The following is a 17,389-nucleotide window of genomic DNA, read 5'->3' on the forward strand; positions in this document are numbered from 1 at the left end:
AAGAGTCAAATGGTTACTCAACACAGTCAATAATGCCTCAGAGGTTATCGGACATTTACACAACTCGGGGTCAATAAAGTTGACAGAAGAGTGGTCGTTTATCCACCTGTTTCTGTCATTGAGTCGGAGGAGGTGAATATGGGCCCTTCACAGTTCACACTAAGGAGTGCGGGGTCAGTTGTAACATTGCCAGGTGATCCAATCAGCAACAAGCTACAGTGATGTCACTCACTTTGAAGTCTTTCTCTGCGAAACAGCTGTACATTTTGAAGCCTTAACGTGCTATTGGAATTATCGTAAATATGAGTTTCCTAGTAGGAAATTGGGCATGAACGCCCTCTCAAGTCGTATTTACTGGGAATCTCTGAGAATGGCGGAGAAGAGAACAATTGCTGCTGTGACTGCTATTCTTTATTATCTTTATTTAACATCGACCTTGATGTTAAAGTTGTGCACATGTACATATATGAATAACCACTTGAAGCATATTGTATGTTTTATAGACAGAGAGAGATGAGATTTACAACAAAATGTGAAACAAGTTACAACGGACCCAATCCCCTAACCCAAAAATGCAACATCAAAAGGCCAAAATGTGCTTGTGTTGAAAAATGAACACTTTTCACCAATGAAAAGTGTACAGAAGTTATTTTTCATAATATTGCTGACTCGGTTTATAGCCTAATATTACATAATATTATTATTAATGAGCTACATGCATCATTATTTTGAGGAGCACTTTGTATTTATAATAGTTATAACATTAAGATAGGCCTATGCTGCTTGTATAACACGTAAAGAGTTCGAGATTATTTTTACCACTCTCTTTTAGAGATATTTTAGAGAATTTCTCAACTTTTATTTGATCTCACGTCTGTTATGTCGTTTTCGCGGCTTCCCCATAAACTTTCTTAAAACCCTCCCTTTTCATATTTTGTTACCTTACCGTTGCTAGAAGTAAGTATCTCGGCTAAATCAATGTGCGGACTCCAGCTGGGTGGGCGCCTTTCGGGGGCAGTGGAACTCGAGCGCGAGCAGGAGAGCGCGTCGCTGATTGGATAACAGAGCTGTATAAATTGCCGCAGTGCCGTATTTCTCTATTTCGTGGTGATTTAGTCCAAACCCCAATGCGGTCTGAACAAACTGCCCAGGGCCGTCATACGAGAGAGCCAACGCGCACAGAACCGTCTTATTTACAATGAAGGAGAGAAGAATCAGTCAGCCTTTAGTAATGCGTTGTAAACTGGTTTTAGTAGGAGACGTGCAGTGCGGGAAAACTGCAATGTTGCAAGTCTTGGCCAAAGACTGTTATCCTGAGGTATGTCCTACTCTCTCTCATGTATTCCTTCAGCGGATAATGATGTGTAGGCTATTTCTATAGTAATGCACTTGGATGCTTGCCTATGACATTATGTAACAATATACTGTGAAATATATTACGCTTCTCCTGGATGTTCATTCATCAAGGTGATACTCCATGTGTCTTTCTCATGTGAGTTGTGTGCTGTGCACGTGTTGACGCTGGAAAAAAAAAAAAAATCGACACATTTGCAACAAACCATAACCAAGGATATGGCGTTTTATGCGACATGAACGAATTGGTTTTTATACAAATGTTAAATGATTAAGTCATTATGTAACGTTTTATTTCGTTCCCAACCACACAGACTTACGTCCCAACAGTGTTTGAGAACTACACAGCTGGACTGGATTTAGAGGAGCAGCGCGTGGAGCTCAGTTTATGGGACACGTCAGGTGAGAGAGAGAAGACAGCGGTGATGCTGGTGTGCATAACAGCGCATTTAAACTGATGAACACATTTGCACTCAATCATTTTTGCTAATTAATAAAGTTTTACACATGAGACAGCACTTTTGAGAAATATCGTTAAATGGACCCTAAATTGAAAACAATGTAATCATTTACTCGTTCCAAACCTTCTGTGGAACACAAGATATGCTATTCTGAGAAGAAAAAGAAAAAAAATATCAGTGTTGTTTTGGACCCCATTTACATTCACTGTCTGGACAAGATTAAAATGAATAAAACAATCATAAACCGCTTCACTGTGAAATGGAAGAAAATAGTGTAACCCGAGTCCCTGATTGACTATAAATTGAACTTGTTTTGTTCAGTGATATTTTAATTCAAGGCATCATATGTTGCATTATTAACATCTTTATCCTGTTAATGACTTTCAGTTAGAAAAAAATTCTATTTTAAAGTAGATTCAGAATAGATTTGGATTTGATTTGACTATGTTTTGCTGGATAGCATTACAATAACAAACTTTCAGTTTACAAAATTACTTTCTGTAAATCATCCACATGCATTTGTTTGTGTGCATTCTCGGCTGTTGTGTTGACTGTTATTGGGCTAGTAGGTCAGTCAGACGTTACAGGAAAGACACACCATCAGCACCTGAGCCCTGAGCTAGGGAATGCAAGCAGACATGTGAAGCTGCAGTAAGTGCGCCAGAGGATCTGGCATCTGCTACACCTGAGACCTGTCCTCAGGCGTCAGACGCTGCAATGTGATGCCTTCACCTTCTGTCTGCCTCTGGATCAGACAAGATCTCTGATTTGGTTATTAAAATAACCAGGGCTGTGTATATTTTGTATGTTTTGGAATGTCTCACTGTGACACGCAAAGCCTTTTTGATGACGCTTTTTAGAGTTACAGTCTCTCTGAAGTGGATTACAGAGATCAGCTCCTATTTCAGTGCCTGTGATTCAATATAGTATCAAGGTATTTGGTCAGGGAATGTTTAGTCTGTGTGTTTGCCTGTGTATCTGATTAAGTGTAATCTGTGCCTGTGTATCTTATTAAGATTAGGCTAGTAGTAGAAAGCTGTGGTTCAATGACTGATAGCTATAGCTCTTATCTAGTAAAAAGACATGGAATGTTCTTCTGATAATTCTTCTGTCTAATTTCTTTAGTCTATGTTTGGATTCACAGAGCTTTACGTGAAAAAAGACATATCTTAAAGAGATAGTTCCCCTCAAAAAGAAAACTGTCATCATTTACTCACCGTAAAAAAAAGAACCTATAAACAAAAACAGTTGAAACAATGAAAGTCAATGGGGTCCAAAACAACATTATGGGCGTGAATTAGTGTTTTTTGGGGGGTACTAGTGAACTATTTCTTTAAATAGGATTTAGGTTTCTTCCCTTAAAATTAATATTACTGCTATCATACCAATTATGTACCCAACAATCTATCTGGCTCTAAAGTTCTCTTTTAGTCCCATCTTTACTTCATATATCATTATCTTTCTATTCTACTATCTGCTCGAGTATCACTGGATCTTGTTTTGGATGGATGTGTCATGCCCTCCCCAAATGTCCTTATTTTATAACTGATATTTCAACTGAGATTAATCTTAGCAAGTGTATAGGTTTAATATTTTTAAATCCCATGCTGTCATATTGCATGCCGAGTGAAAAGCGGAGTCCTTTAGGGTCATGTTGCGTGGCACGTTGTGTTACGTGATGCCTGATGGATCTGAATCTGTTAATTGTCATGCCTGACTGCTTGACCGAGTGCCTACTTTTAGGATGAGTGGATGGGACATTGCTTTTCTATAATAGGTGCCTGATTAGGGAGATTATTAGTTTTTCTCTAATTTTGTTGTTTGCTATACAGAACCTCGCAATGTGAGACAACTAAGTTATTTTTTTTTCATTGGTACGAATTTTTTAATTTGTTCACATTAGAAATAGACGGACTTAGCAGCTGATAAAATACAAATTATTGTTATATACAGAACTAATTAATAATTATTGTTTCAATTTAGCTTTTTAAAATAAAACAATAATAAAACAATTTTCATTATTAAAATGTAAATAGTTTATTAGTAGTAGTAGTAGTGGTACTTTGATAATAAACATTATATATTTATATAATTATATATCTTAATCATTTAATTGTTGTGGTCATTAATACTACTAGTAATTATATATACCAGTGTAATATATATATATATATATATATATATATATATATATATATATATATATATATATATATATATATATATATATATATATACACATACAGAGAGAGAGAGAGAGAGAGAGAGAGAGAGAGAGAGAGAACGTGGTTGTGCAAGGCAAGGAGGACTTCCTGTCTCAAGGTATTTCCTGCTATACATTTCATCTTATTATGGAATGTTAAAAACACTCAGATGGAATTTCCCAGTCATATTGACCTGGAACAGTGAAACAATACTGGAAAAACTGTCAAACAAACTACACTGAAAATATATATATATATATTTTGCTGCTTGTTCAAATTACTTCATTAAAATGAGCTAAAGCAACACAGTTGCTATACATTTTGTCTTAACTTAATTTCATTGTGGTCAATCTACTTAAATATATTTATAATTAAATGTTTTTCTGATTTTTTGTTGGGATTACATGAATGATTTTTGTTGAAAATGGGCAGAGGATTTTTAGTTTCCAGCATGCTTTGCATATGGCTGGATCAGGAGAGTAAATGTTAAAATGAAGTGTTATTTTATGTGTTTTTGAGTGAAGGGAAAGACCTGTGAGTGTTTAATGTTTAGTTATGTTTCACATTTAAAAGCGGTTTTATGGTTACCATTGTGCTGAAGAGTAGAGCCTCTGGTTAGGTTGCGAATGGCTGCATGTACAAAGACTATGATGCATGATGCTTTGACCAATGAGCAATAGCTTTACCAATGCCAGTGCAGTAACAAGTATCTTTCTACTTGTGCTACGCTAGTTCAGACAGTCTTTCAATTGTACAATATAACTGAATGTCAAATACAAACAAGTCTTTTCCATTTACTCAATCGAAGACTAAATATATTGGAAACTACTCAATATATTATATATATATAACTGAAATAACAAACATTAACTTTAAACTTTAAAATCAAGATAAATTAATTTAGTGTAACCACTTGCCTTAATTGTTTTTAGTAAAATCAAAAAGCCATTTTTTTAGTGTAACCTCAGACACTGAGTCCAGATCAGAAGAGAAAAGAGTAACTGTAGAGGAACATAAATTTGAGCATGCACAACAACTGACTCAGAATCTTGCATACAGTATAAGATCAGAGCTTGAGAAGACAATCAAACGGCCCCCATCTATTCCCTCATTACGGCAGTTAGGCTTTGTTAATTGTGCACAGCCTTGTTAGGTGGCGACGCACAGGAGGAAACGTTGGCAGAGCGGTAGATGCTCGTGCACCCACACGCAAACACTCATCAGCATACATGCACAAACACACTCTAATCACGACTAATTACAGAAGCTTTAATTGAATTTGCTCATCTGGCTCTCGCTGCTTCAGGCATCTCTTCACACACTCTCCAGATCAAAGAGGTGACGGGCATGAGAGGCTGCTCTCTGGTCTGGTGTGGGCCACTTCTATAGCTCTTATCATTGGAAATTTGATTCAAGAGGAATAAACAGTGTTTTAATTTGTTTTTCAAACAGTCAGCTGTAAAGAGCAATTGCCTCCTAGAACGGATACAGGGAGATGTCCTACCATTGAGGTTTATGTCTGAATAGATCCATGACCCCTCATAGAGAAGATCTGTGACCCAAATATACTGTATATTTTTGGCAGAATAAAATATATTTATGTATTTAATTAAAAAAAATTTATTTACAAAAATATATTTATATATTTAAAACCAATTATATGTGTTAAGTTAATTAGCTATTTCAAAGTATAATTAAACTATAATACAACTCACAGTGATACTCATAAATTCATAATTTTTCAACTTATAAAAAATAAGATATTAAAAAAATATGTAATTGGTTTTAAATATATAAATAATTTAATTATTATTAAAAGCATAATATATTATTTAGAATGACCGCTGTAAATAAAATTCATTCATTTACAGCTGAAATTTCATTAAACAACTTTTCTTTACAGAAATTTATATTAATTGATTTTAAATATATACATATCAATTAATAATAGAATATAATTAATAGTGACAAATTCATCAATAGTCTTTTACTGGAAAAAGATGGTACATGGTAACAAGTTTATGATTGTCAACCTATTTTTACTGATACTTCAGTTGAAACAAACCTCATCTCTGTTTGCAAACTAATTAATTTGACCATGGTGACATTTAAAGCAGTTAAACTGGAATTCATTCGCTACAACGACCTTACTGTTGAGAGCTGTATAGTCTGGTTGAGTGCATAGATTGTGATATCAGGATTGCATGTAGATTCATTGTTTTGTCTAGTCATATCTCTCTTATCTGTCTGCTGGTAAGCCATATACTCTGTCTAAATCTAGTAGGCTGAGTCACTGTCTACATAATACAGCAGTAGTACGTGACCCAGAGAGGCTCACACAACACCCAACATCTGAGCTGAGAGTCCATACTCTAAAAAGCACAAATACATCAATATTGGGTGAAATGTGTCTTTAATGGACTTGCTTTATTTGCTATCGAATAGAGCTATAGTATGGCAGTGTTTTTGTGAGCATCCTTCAATTCCGTTGCCGTAGTTACGAAATGAGATGAGGTTTGCTGTGTGTGGGGGACAGGACCTCCTCGGCAACTCATTCTGTCAATAAAGGAATCTCCGAGATTCGCCCACACACACCTATTACAAGACCTCCCATATGATTGCTATTTGCATTATTATGACCGCCAGATCCCCTCCCTAACATTTAATATTCCATATTTAGTCGCATTTGCTTCTTTCTCACCAGTATAATGTTATTTGATGCTAAGTTTCCATTACTGACGTTTGTTGTGTGGTGTGGCTGCAGGTTCACCATATTATGATAATGTCAGGCCTCTCTGCTACAGTGATGCAGATGCGGTTCTGCTCTGCTTCGACATAAGTCGTCCTGACACCGTCGAAAGCTCTCTGAAAAAGGTGAAGTACATTTTATGACTTCTTAAATTTGAAATATTCCATTTTGTTACTTTTTTTACAGTTAAAATGTGTAAAAATCCTTAAAATAAGATTACAATGCATAAAATATATATTTTTTTAAATGTCACCTTTTTAAGTATAAACGTTTAACAAAAGGTGAAGAAAATCAGTAAAACAAAATGCACTTATTTTAAAGATTAAATTTATCAATACAAAACTTAAAGGGATAGTTCACCCAAAAAAAATGACAAAAACATTTTTCATTTTTGGGTGAACTACTTCATACATAGTTTTGCTTTTCAAGAAAAAAAAAAAAAAACTCATTAAGAATATGATTTTGCAGTATATTAACAGTTCTCTCCCTGCAGTGGAAAGCCGAAATCATGGATTTCTGCCCCAGTACTCGAATAATCCTAGTCGGCTGCAAGACAGACCTGCGTACAGATGTTTGCACACTGATGGAGCTGTCCAATCAGAGACTGACACCCATCTCCCATGAGCAGGTCAGTCAATTGAACCCTCCCTGTGTAAACTAGACTCCTCGCCTCTCTTTTTCCATCTCTGACTGCCTTGTGTCTGTATGTAGGGCACCCTGTTGGCGAAGCAGGTAGGAGCGGAGGTGTACCTGGAGTGCTCTGCTTTCACATCGGAGAAGAGCATCCACAGCGTGTTCCGCTCAGCGGCGCTCACGTGCCTCAACAAACTGCAGCCCCCCATAAAGCAAAGCCCCACCCGCCGGCTCTCCAAACGCCTCCTTCACCTGCCCAGCAAGGCAGAGCTCCTGACCTCCTCCTTCAGCAAGGAGAGAACCAAGAGCTGTTCCATCATGTGAGCCCCACGCGGACCACCCCAGCTCCAGAAAAAGAAACGCATTTTTGCTCTTCGCGAGGGTTGGTTGGGGGGGGTTTGAGAGAAGGGGAGGTCATGACCTTTGATGACCCCTCCCTCTCTCTACACTTGTGTTGTTCTTCTTCCATTCTGACACCCCACCTGCAAACACACTCATCCCTACGACAAAGAGCTGCTGCCATTGTTCAAGGTTTTTGCCTGTTACACATCCTAATGCTAAAGTATCGATTGATTTCCCTTTACATGAACTGCATTTTGTATTAATGATCAATCAATCAGACGAAGAAGGAAATGCAGAGTATATTGCACACTGTTGAATATTTTTGTGGGTAGTCTTATTTGTTGGTGTGCATACATGTATGGGAATGCGGGTTGAGCTGTGAACGTAATTTAATATTTAAGGGAAGAGGATGAGTTTCTGTTACACAGTACGCACTTTAGTGAATATGGATGTGATTGTTGATTGGAAAGTGAGAGGATGATTTAATACAGGTTGGCATTAGTTGCTGTTTCAAAACAGAATTATGCATTGCTTGTACTTGCTGAAGTCTCTGGCACTGATCTACGAAGAATCAAAATATCACTCTATCCTGTTAGAAGTCATGCAAACGTGGGAGGAGCCAAACAAGATTTTATGTCCTCCTGAAAAAGGAGGACAGTGTTATAAATCTGCTAGATGAAGTATCCAATCACATTTGTACAATCCAGATGTATTGGACATGCTCTCTCTCTCTCTCTATCTCATCCCTACTGTAGTCCTTCATGCTCTTTCTGCCCCTAGTGAATGGGTCATAAATCTCAGTCAATGAGGAGAAACCCAGCATTGTCCAGGCCATTTCTATGTATAGAGCAGGAGTTATTGCCACAAAGATCCCTTCCAGATGTTCCAGGCATTCTTTTCAAGAAAACAAAATCTGTCGCTGAAGTAATTTTAGAATTGACATGGGGGATTACTAAGGGACTTTGCTTTCCATCAAAACTGCTTTCCATCAATGTTGCGTAATCAAGAAGACAATTTGAACAGTTAACTTTTCTTCTAAAGTAATCTTAAAATTGCCCCAACACCTAATTCTCAATAACAGGCCTGTAAAGAGTAATGTGGTGACGGTACTGGTTATTCTCTGGGTTGGGCATTAGATTGCATTGTAATTTCAGCGATTCTGATGTATTCGGTTAGATCACTGTCACAGAGGACTCTCCTCTCATCGTAAACCTCATTCTGGTAATCTCTGACTTAAATCCCACAACCCCTGGTTGTGTAATGCTTAATCGTAAAACAACTAAATCCTCACTTTGGGCTTATAAATGGCCAAATAGTAATGAACTGAGAAGTCAGACAAGACAGCATTACGAAAAATCTGACCTCAGAATCAGTGGTCCTACTCAAGTAGTTCATTAAATTTAAAATGATAACATACACTACCGTTTCAAAATTTGGGGTCAGTAAAGGCCAAGTATGTCACTTCTCAGACATTCCAATACCAAACAAACACAGATTAAACACGTTCAATTGGCGAAAGCCAGAGCAGACCAATGCCGACTGTCAGCATCAGTGTGAATTGACCTTAAGAGTTGTTGTTTTTTAAAGAAATCAATATTTTTATTCAGCAAGGATGCATTCAATTGATCAAAAATGACAGTGAAGACAGTAAAGTCACAAAATATTTCTATTTCAAATAAATGCTGTTCTTTTGAACTTTATAATCATCATCAAAGAATCCTGGAAAACCATATCATAGTTTCCACAAAAATAGTCTTCAGCATTGATAATAACAATAAATGTTTCTTAAGCATCAAATCAGCATATTAGGATCGTGTGACACTGAAGACTGGATTTTTAATTGTAATAATATTTTTGATCAAATAAATGCAGCTTTGGTGAGCATAAGAGACCAAAAGTTTACAGAACCTTGGGAACGGTTGTGTGTTTGATGACTTAGTTTTCCTCATTCATTGAACTTAGCTGATTTTCTTGGTGGTTTGTCTAGTTATTATCAGTTGACATTGCCTGAAACATTTCGTCATCTCGATGAAAGCTCTCGCTGGCCTTGAAAATTACACGTCACATTATTGAGCGTTTTGTTTTGCGGGTCTAATAGGTCATTAAGCAGAAATTTGGTCTCAAAAATTACGTTTTTAAATTACTTTTTTTTTTATTAATGTCAACCCAAAATGTTGTGAAAACTCAGTCACTATCTGAAGAATGAATTAAAATACTGTACATAAAAAAAATGGTCTTGCCTTAACTGCACCTCAGAACTACATTAATATATCATTCTCATCTGAAAGGAACTTTAGGAGTCACACATTGACCTGCATCACTTCATGCTACATACCGATCTCTGTTGCTTAGGAACAGACAAGTCAGATAAGCTGGACTATGTCAGAAAAACCACTCAAGAGAAGTTGAGAGAGAGAAAGCTGGTGTAAACAAAGTGAAAATAAGGGCAAGTTTTCTCATTGTAGCATAACAAATGGCGTTTTCATGGCTGTAGTTTATGAGTCATTCAACATACAGACCATCATCTTGATATGAATTTGTTACTGTTGTCTGGTTTAGTAGCACTCTTATATGTTACATGTTTGAAGTGGTGAAACTCCACAATCTTCCTTTTGTTACTTAAGTCTCTGGACGTACATATGTTGTGCATAATCAGTTTTGTACAGCCCTTTAAATGATGTCTGTGAAGCAAACAATTTCAAAACAGACATGATTGTTTGTGCTATGTAATGTGTAACTTATTAATGGTTGATTATTGCTGGTTCTGTTTTATTCTTTAGTTTCAGACAATCTGTTTTATATTGAATATGTTTATTGGTTATTTTCCCTTGTCCTTGGTGTCATGTGTCACTCTTAAATTAATTAAAACCTGGATTTGGTCAGTAAGTTGCACGCATGTTCCCTTCTTTTCAACATTCATTAAGGCAAAACCCTTCATCTAAAGATATTTAGCATCTTCCTGACCTTTTTACATAGGTTAAGACTTGCAGATCCAGTGGCATTACAAAATATGACAAGTTTAACATGTCCAAATAACATGTATTTAGCATGCAAATAAAAATGTTTGGCAGCAGCAGTCTCTATCAAATGAATTTAGCAATCATTAAAAAAAACTGGAAGTCATGGCAATTCATTCAAAAAAGCATGGAAACCCTATTTCCTAAATATTAGGAGAGATTTCAAAACAGACAACCATCCTATTGACAGACTCTTAAATTAGCCATTTATTCAAAACTAGGCCAACAGGTCTAAGAAAAACCAGGAGCAAGTCATGTGGTTCTGCAGGAATAGCAAAGAAACAGCGTAACACTAAATAATGAAGAGGCAGAAACAATAAAAAGATTTCCTGTGTGCATCTTCACATCTAACAGAACATCAGTGAGTGCTGCACACTCACAATCAACAAGCAGACAAGGCTCTGTCTGGAACATATGCTGATATAGTTAGGTAAAAATAGCTTTAGCTAAGTAAACCATATTCCTCAGTCAGTGGCATACACTACTTTTTAATGTTTTTGAAAGTCTTGTGCTCACCAAGGCTGAATTTATTTGATCAAAAAAATCAGTAATAGTGTGAAATAATGTTAAGGAAACGGTTTTCATATATTTTAAACAGTGACATGCAGTGGTGTTCTGACACATTTTCCAGCTTAAATAATAAATAAATAAACATTACTTACACTGTCAAAAAATAAAAAAAACATACCCCATCAAACCCACAGCACGAATTAGGGGGTCTATTAACATCATATTTCGTAATATTGGCATTGTTTTATTTTTGTGCTATAGATTTTTGTCTCATCAAATTTTCTGAGGAGACACTACCTCCTGGAAGGAAGCATTTTAAAATGTAATTTATTCGATGACAAAGCTTAACTACTGATGGACAAACAGAGTGCTAGTATAACATACCAGCTCTTTCAATTAATACATTAGATCCAGACAACCTTGACCAGCCACAGCTTAAAGGCATGACTTTCAAAGGCTATTTCATTCATCATATAGAATATAACCTGAATAAAACAGCAGAGTCTGTTAAGCGTGATTTTAGGAAGAAAGCTTTAAAGGAAAAAGCATCAGGAAGGGAATGCTTATGGAAAGAGCTGCCGCTTCCAGCTGCTTGAAGTCTTCTACACCCCAGAGCTTTAGAGAGAAGAGAGAAGAGAGAGACTGGGGCTGTTTGGGTGGAAAGTAAAGGAATGACAGAATGCCGGCTCATTACAATGACTCACATCAGGCAGAGACCTAGCGAGAGAAACTGGGGAGAAATCAGTAAAGGAGGGAATGAAATGATGGGGGGGAGACTTATTTTCTCCAATTACCATGAGCTGTAGTCTGCCATATAGAGACATGCACACAAACACACACACACAAACACACACACACACACACGCGCAGCCATCAAACCAGCCACCGTGACTCCAGCGCTAACAATGCCATATATCGTCTAGAACCGCTGCAACAATGTGGGATCATAATGACAGGAGAATGTGTGCATTCAGACCTTCAAATGTGCCGTTGTTGTGTTATTTGCCTTCTCACAGTCATATTATCAGAGGAACAATGTTTTAAGGTTCATAAGGGACTTTTAGAGCTGTTTAAATGCAACAAGCTCAGTCAACCCTTGTTGAATCAGTCAGGGTGACTGTCTGTTCACTGGAGCAGAAAGCATGTTTCACACACACAACTGCAGGCCTTGTGGTCTCAGGAGAAATGAATGTACATAATCAGCATATTAAATTTATTCAGATATTAGCATAAACAATGTGAATCCCCTCAACTCACATCATCATAAATTTCTGATTTATATTACTAGCATGCCCTTTCAGAGATGCATGATATATGTGCAGCATATTGGTCATTGGACAATATTGGATATCTATCTATCTATCTATCTATCTATCTATCTATCTATCTATCGAATAATGAATGGTACATGCTCATTTTTACATTTGGATTACTACCATCACCTAATGCTCAAATGATTCATACTTTTTTGTTAGTCAAACTCATTTGATGTAAAATACTTAAAATATAAGAACTCTGACAAAAATAATAATAATAATACTAATCACTTGTATTTTCATCATTTTTCCATGTCACTGGTTAATGGTCACATCATATGCAGGTAAACATAAAGCACTTCATCTTTTTAGGGACTGTTTTTTATTTTAATTTTAAAGTGATTTATTTTATTTAACATTTCATCAACTCACAAACCCCCTACAATTCCCTTACAAACCCCAGTTTGGAAAACCCTGCTTAAAATGATTAAAAAAAAAAAAAAAAGTCCTGTTTTGAAGACCTGTTTTTGTCCAAACAATGAAAGTAAATAGGGTCCAAAACAAACACTGAACAGATACCACTGACTTTTACACATTTTTCAATATATCTTTCTTTGTGTTCAACCAAAGGAAATAAGTCATACAGATTTGCAACAACATGAGCGTGAGTAAATGAGAGATTTTAATACTGTAGTGTTGCAAGTCTCTTGCACAGCTGATTTCTGCTGTGTTGGCAACAGAACAAAATAACCGCACACACGTTCCCTCATACAAGCATCCCTCTCGCACTGCCATAGGCCTTTTCTTCCCAAGGGAGTCCCCAAGGCTGCCCTAAAACCCATGAGGTACGCCCAACCCCCACTATCACTCACTCTTACACATATGTACAGTTTGTCACGGTGAACCCCTAAGGTATGCTGATAATGGATGAGCATATTTGGCTGTTTAATTAGCCAACCGTGCTTTTACGGCATCTGGGTCTCGGGTCCATAGAGAAGGAAGAAGGTGTGGGTTGTGTTTGGACAGGCTAGGATGGCCATGTGTGTCTGGAGTTTAAAACAGCACAGGTTTTTTGCTGGTTACAGCTAAAAATATAGGCAGAAATCTATGTTTTAGTGTAAAAAAAATCTGTCCTATTTTAAGGGCTACAAACTGCCCATATGTCCTATGCTTGGGCTCAGGTGCTTGATTTCGATTGACCTGTGCCTCTGTAAACAAACAATATAAATGTACAAGTTAAATGGTATGCTAAAGCTGTTTTATGAACATAAAGTTGTATGTACTGTACGTTTTAGTCTGGATATGGTACTAAAAGAGATTTATGTTTATTAAGGACAAATTTGAACATACGGAGTCCAGTTATGCGTGAAACTGTAAATAACTAATTAGGTCAGGGTGTATTACACATGCAGTAGTGCCCAGAATCACAGCAGGGTGGGGCAACTTCCCGAAATGCCTGAATATACTGCAATATCATGAAAATATTAGTAACTTGCATAAAGAAAAAAGAAAAAGTGTCTTTATTTGTACTTCCATGATAGAATATGTTTCTTGTAATAACAGGAAGCAAACAATCATTTACAACAATGAAGCCTGATTGCTACTCCATGTGTATAATACGTTATCAATCAAGATCACAGCAACACACAATATGCCAGACAATGAACCGATGATTGAAGATACCGTGTATTTTAAGAAAACTGCTTTTATCGCGCATCATTATCAGCGTGAGCACTAAAGACTTCAAAGTTATAGATTATAGAGAACTTGGAGTTGCTTCAGACTAAAGCAGGGGTACAACAGGGGGTCCGAGGTGGTACTGCAGGGGGTCTGCCAATCACTGTTTGCAAAAACTCATTCTATATAAAAAATAAAATGCAAAAAAACAAAAATGTTAAAAAGTTTTTCATATTATTAACATATTTAATATAATAATATATTTACATTAAATGTAATTCAATTAATAATTGCTGTTAAACGTATTTAAATTATTATTACAAATTATTTAAAATTTTATTTTAATATATTAAAATAAAACATATTGTTTTAATATATTTAATGAGACGTTAAGAAACAAATTGAACTCAGCATATGTAAATATGTACACACACTTAATTTAAATTATATATATATTTCAAAGCCAAGTTAATTGTCTCTCCCATATTTAAATGTATTTAGTAAAAAAAAACAAAAAAAAAAACAGAACATTATCAAGAATAAGACTGTAAACTAAAAATGTTAAATAGCTTTGCAACCTTAGCATCATAAAGTATGTAAATATATTAACATGGTACTATAAATATTTCTATCCACCAAGGTATCCAAAAGGTTGAAGACCCATGGAATAAAGTAAAATTCATAAATATATTCACAATTCATAAAGATATTCAAAGCATTACTGCTAGTTATGTGTAGACTGTTCACAACACACACACACACATCCAGAAAGATCGGTATTGTAGGGCGCTCTTTAAGAGTCTCAAGGTCACACAAAGCCGTAACCAAAATCACCCACAACCTTGAGAGGAGCAAGTATGTGAGAGAGAAAGAAAAGACAGGAGTAGATATGAAAACATGAGTATTCTCTTTGACTTTACAGTGTCAGACAACACATTTACCGCAGAAAGAATGTAGTCATAGCAACAGCAGCGAAGTCTTAGTGCATGAGTGTCTGTGTGTAGGTGTGTATGTGTGCACACACAGATTTACTTTCCAACGGCCTGAAAGAGAAAAATCGCACAAAATGAAAAATTTAACAGATTCAGGTCTCTTTTGAGCACGCGTATATTCTCTGTGTGAAGATGAAAGCGGCAAACAGGTGCTTATCAGGCCAACTAAAACGGTACATTTTAATTAACACCTGTGCCCTGCGTTATCAGTAATCGAAACCGTATCCACGCAACCCTTTCCGTGCGATGACCACGTTTGCAATTCATTTGAATTGAATAAAGACAAGTGATAATGAAGACTGTGTATTATAATACTCCTAGATAGCTTTTGCTGCGTGATGTACCATTAGTAATTGATGTTACCTGTAACTAAAAACTCAAACGGCAGGCATCCTCCTTAGATCATAAGTGTGTCAGAGCAGCATCAACAGTCTGCACCTGTTTTGAAGGAAGTTCTCTTTCTTCCTCAGAAGGAAGGGCTCATAAAGGGAAGCCCAGCTTTGAGATTTTCCACTGAGGGAAAAGTCACTTCCACCCACACACGGAGAACACCACTGCAGGAGGAGGATGTGAACTGAACAATAGAGACTCGCGTGTCGGTGGAGTTCCGTAGTTGAAGCCCTGACATGCTTCACCCTGTCGCCCAGATAACCCTCTCTCTCCCCTCATGCTTCTCCAACAGCCCCTCATCCTGCCCCGCTACAACAGCTATTGTTGTAGGACAGACATTGAGGTCTATTTCTGTCAAAGCTGATCAAGTGAACAAGGTGGTGCCAACCTCATTCTCTTTATCTCTGTGCCAAACAAACACTGAAAAGAGGTTTGCAAGCTGCAATTTCAGTAACATAGGGGAGGATGGGGCTAGTTGTCACAAGGACTGTGTGTCAGTATTAGAAACTATGAGGTTGAGTCAAAATCCAAATGCACAAATGTGTGTTTTCTCTAGTAGAATATTTTATGTGGTTGTGTTTCAAGCACTGTGCGCCATACTTTCTTAAATTACAATAATTTTGTGAATTATACGCTCCAAACTTCTAAAACCTATAGCATTATAAAACCACATTAGCATATATAGGTGAGAGTCAACCATAAAATGAAGGGAGATTTTAACTGAAATCTTGAATTCTCGGGACAAGCATATTTTTTCATATAAATTTCATGTCAGGGCAAGTTGTTAAATGTTTAAAATTATTGTACAAGTTATTAATTACATGGTTACTTTTTACATTACTGTTCAAAAATGTGGGTCGATATAATTTTCTTATTTTTTCAAAGTCTCTTATGCTCACCAAAGCTGCATTTATTTTATTTTAAAAAAACTGTAATATTGTAAAATATTATAACAATTTAAAATAACTGTTTTCTATTGTAATATATTTTAAAATGTAAAATATTCCTGTGATGCAAAGCTGAATTTTCAGCATCATTACTCCAGTCTTCAGTGTCACATGATCCTCCAGAAATCATGATGATTGATACTTAAAAAATTTGATTTGCTTAAAAGTATTAATTTCTTTCAAATAATAATAATCTTACTGACCCAAACTTTTGAACAGTAGTGTATATTTTATTTATTTAGTTTCATAATTGCTTTACTGTTTTAATTTTGTGACAGGTTAACCCATTCAGTATGACAATATGCTCTGCTATTAGGAGATTCTTCAAGAACAGGAAGACATTTATTCAAAGTGCTGAAAATGGATCCGCGAAGGATTACAGGAAAGCCATTTGTTCAGAGAAGAGTATTATGCCTAAAATAGCTTTGACCAGTTGCTACAGGAGGATGTCTCTGTTGAGCCACTCGGGAAGCTGGTAGTAATTAAAATAGAGACTTGCTGACGGAAGTCAAATTCTCTAACATGTATGAGGAACACATAAGCCTTGCTTAACGTGAATGTACTCAATTCAACACTGAATAAAAAGACAGACAGTGAGAGGTGGAAATGAGACTAGTACACTCAGACACAAGTGCTCTCAGTCACACTCTCCCTGTGAGAGCTCTTGTACAAGAGTTCCTGTGAGCCGCACTCCATTAGGATTTACCTTCAGTTACTCACATAAAATACAACATTTCTTTAGAGGTTCTTGAGAGATTAAGAGAAACAAGACCCCACCACCACCCCCTCCCATCTCAAAAACACACATTCCAATATGTTTCAATACATGAGGCCTGAGACAGTGTTTTTTTCTTTCCG

At 36.4% G+C, this 17,389-nt stretch overlaps 1 protein-coding gene across 1 annotated transcript; it reads left to right on the plus strand.

Annotated features, from left to right (window-relative positions):
• Window positions 1-1,016: 1,016 nt before the first annotated feature.
• rnd1a (Rho family GTPase 1a) lies at window positions 1,017-10,628 on the plus strand. Its single transcript, XM_084098445.1, has 5 exons — window positions 1,017-1,318; window positions 1,668-1,755; window positions 6,783-6,892; window positions 7,261-7,395; window positions 7,479-10,628. Exons 1-5 carry the CDS (start codon window positions 1,199-1,201, stop codon window positions 7,722-7,724), a joined length of 699 nt encoding a protein of 232 aa, XP_083954571.1. The 5' UTR covers window positions 1,017-1,198; the 3' UTR covers window positions 7,725-10,628.
• The last annotated feature ends 6,761 nt before the right edge of the window (window positions 10,629-17,389 follow it).

This window comes from Abramis brama (genome assembly GCF_963993115.1).
Source record: "Abramis brama genome assembly, chromosome: 22".
Lineage (NCBI taxonomy): Eukaryota > Metazoa > Chordata > Actinopteri > Cypriniformes > Leuciscidae > Abramis > Abramis brama.

What these genes read in the sequence shown, in the direction of transcription:
- rnd1a (XM_084098445.1), top strand. Translation starts at nt 1,199, where the DNA reads ATGAAGGAGAGAAGAATCAGTCAGCCTTTAGTAATGCGTTGTAAACTG. An exon ending in TCGAAAGCTCTCTGAAAAAG is followed by an intron (nt 6,893 to 7,260) that starts GTGAAGTACATT and finishes CTCTCCCTGCAG; the next exon opens with TGGAAAGCCGAAATCATGGA. An exon ending in CACCCATCTCCCATGAGCAG is followed by an intron (nt 7,396 to 7,478) that starts GTCAGTCAATTG and finishes GTCTGTATGTAG; the next exon opens with GGCACCCTGTTGGCGAAGCA.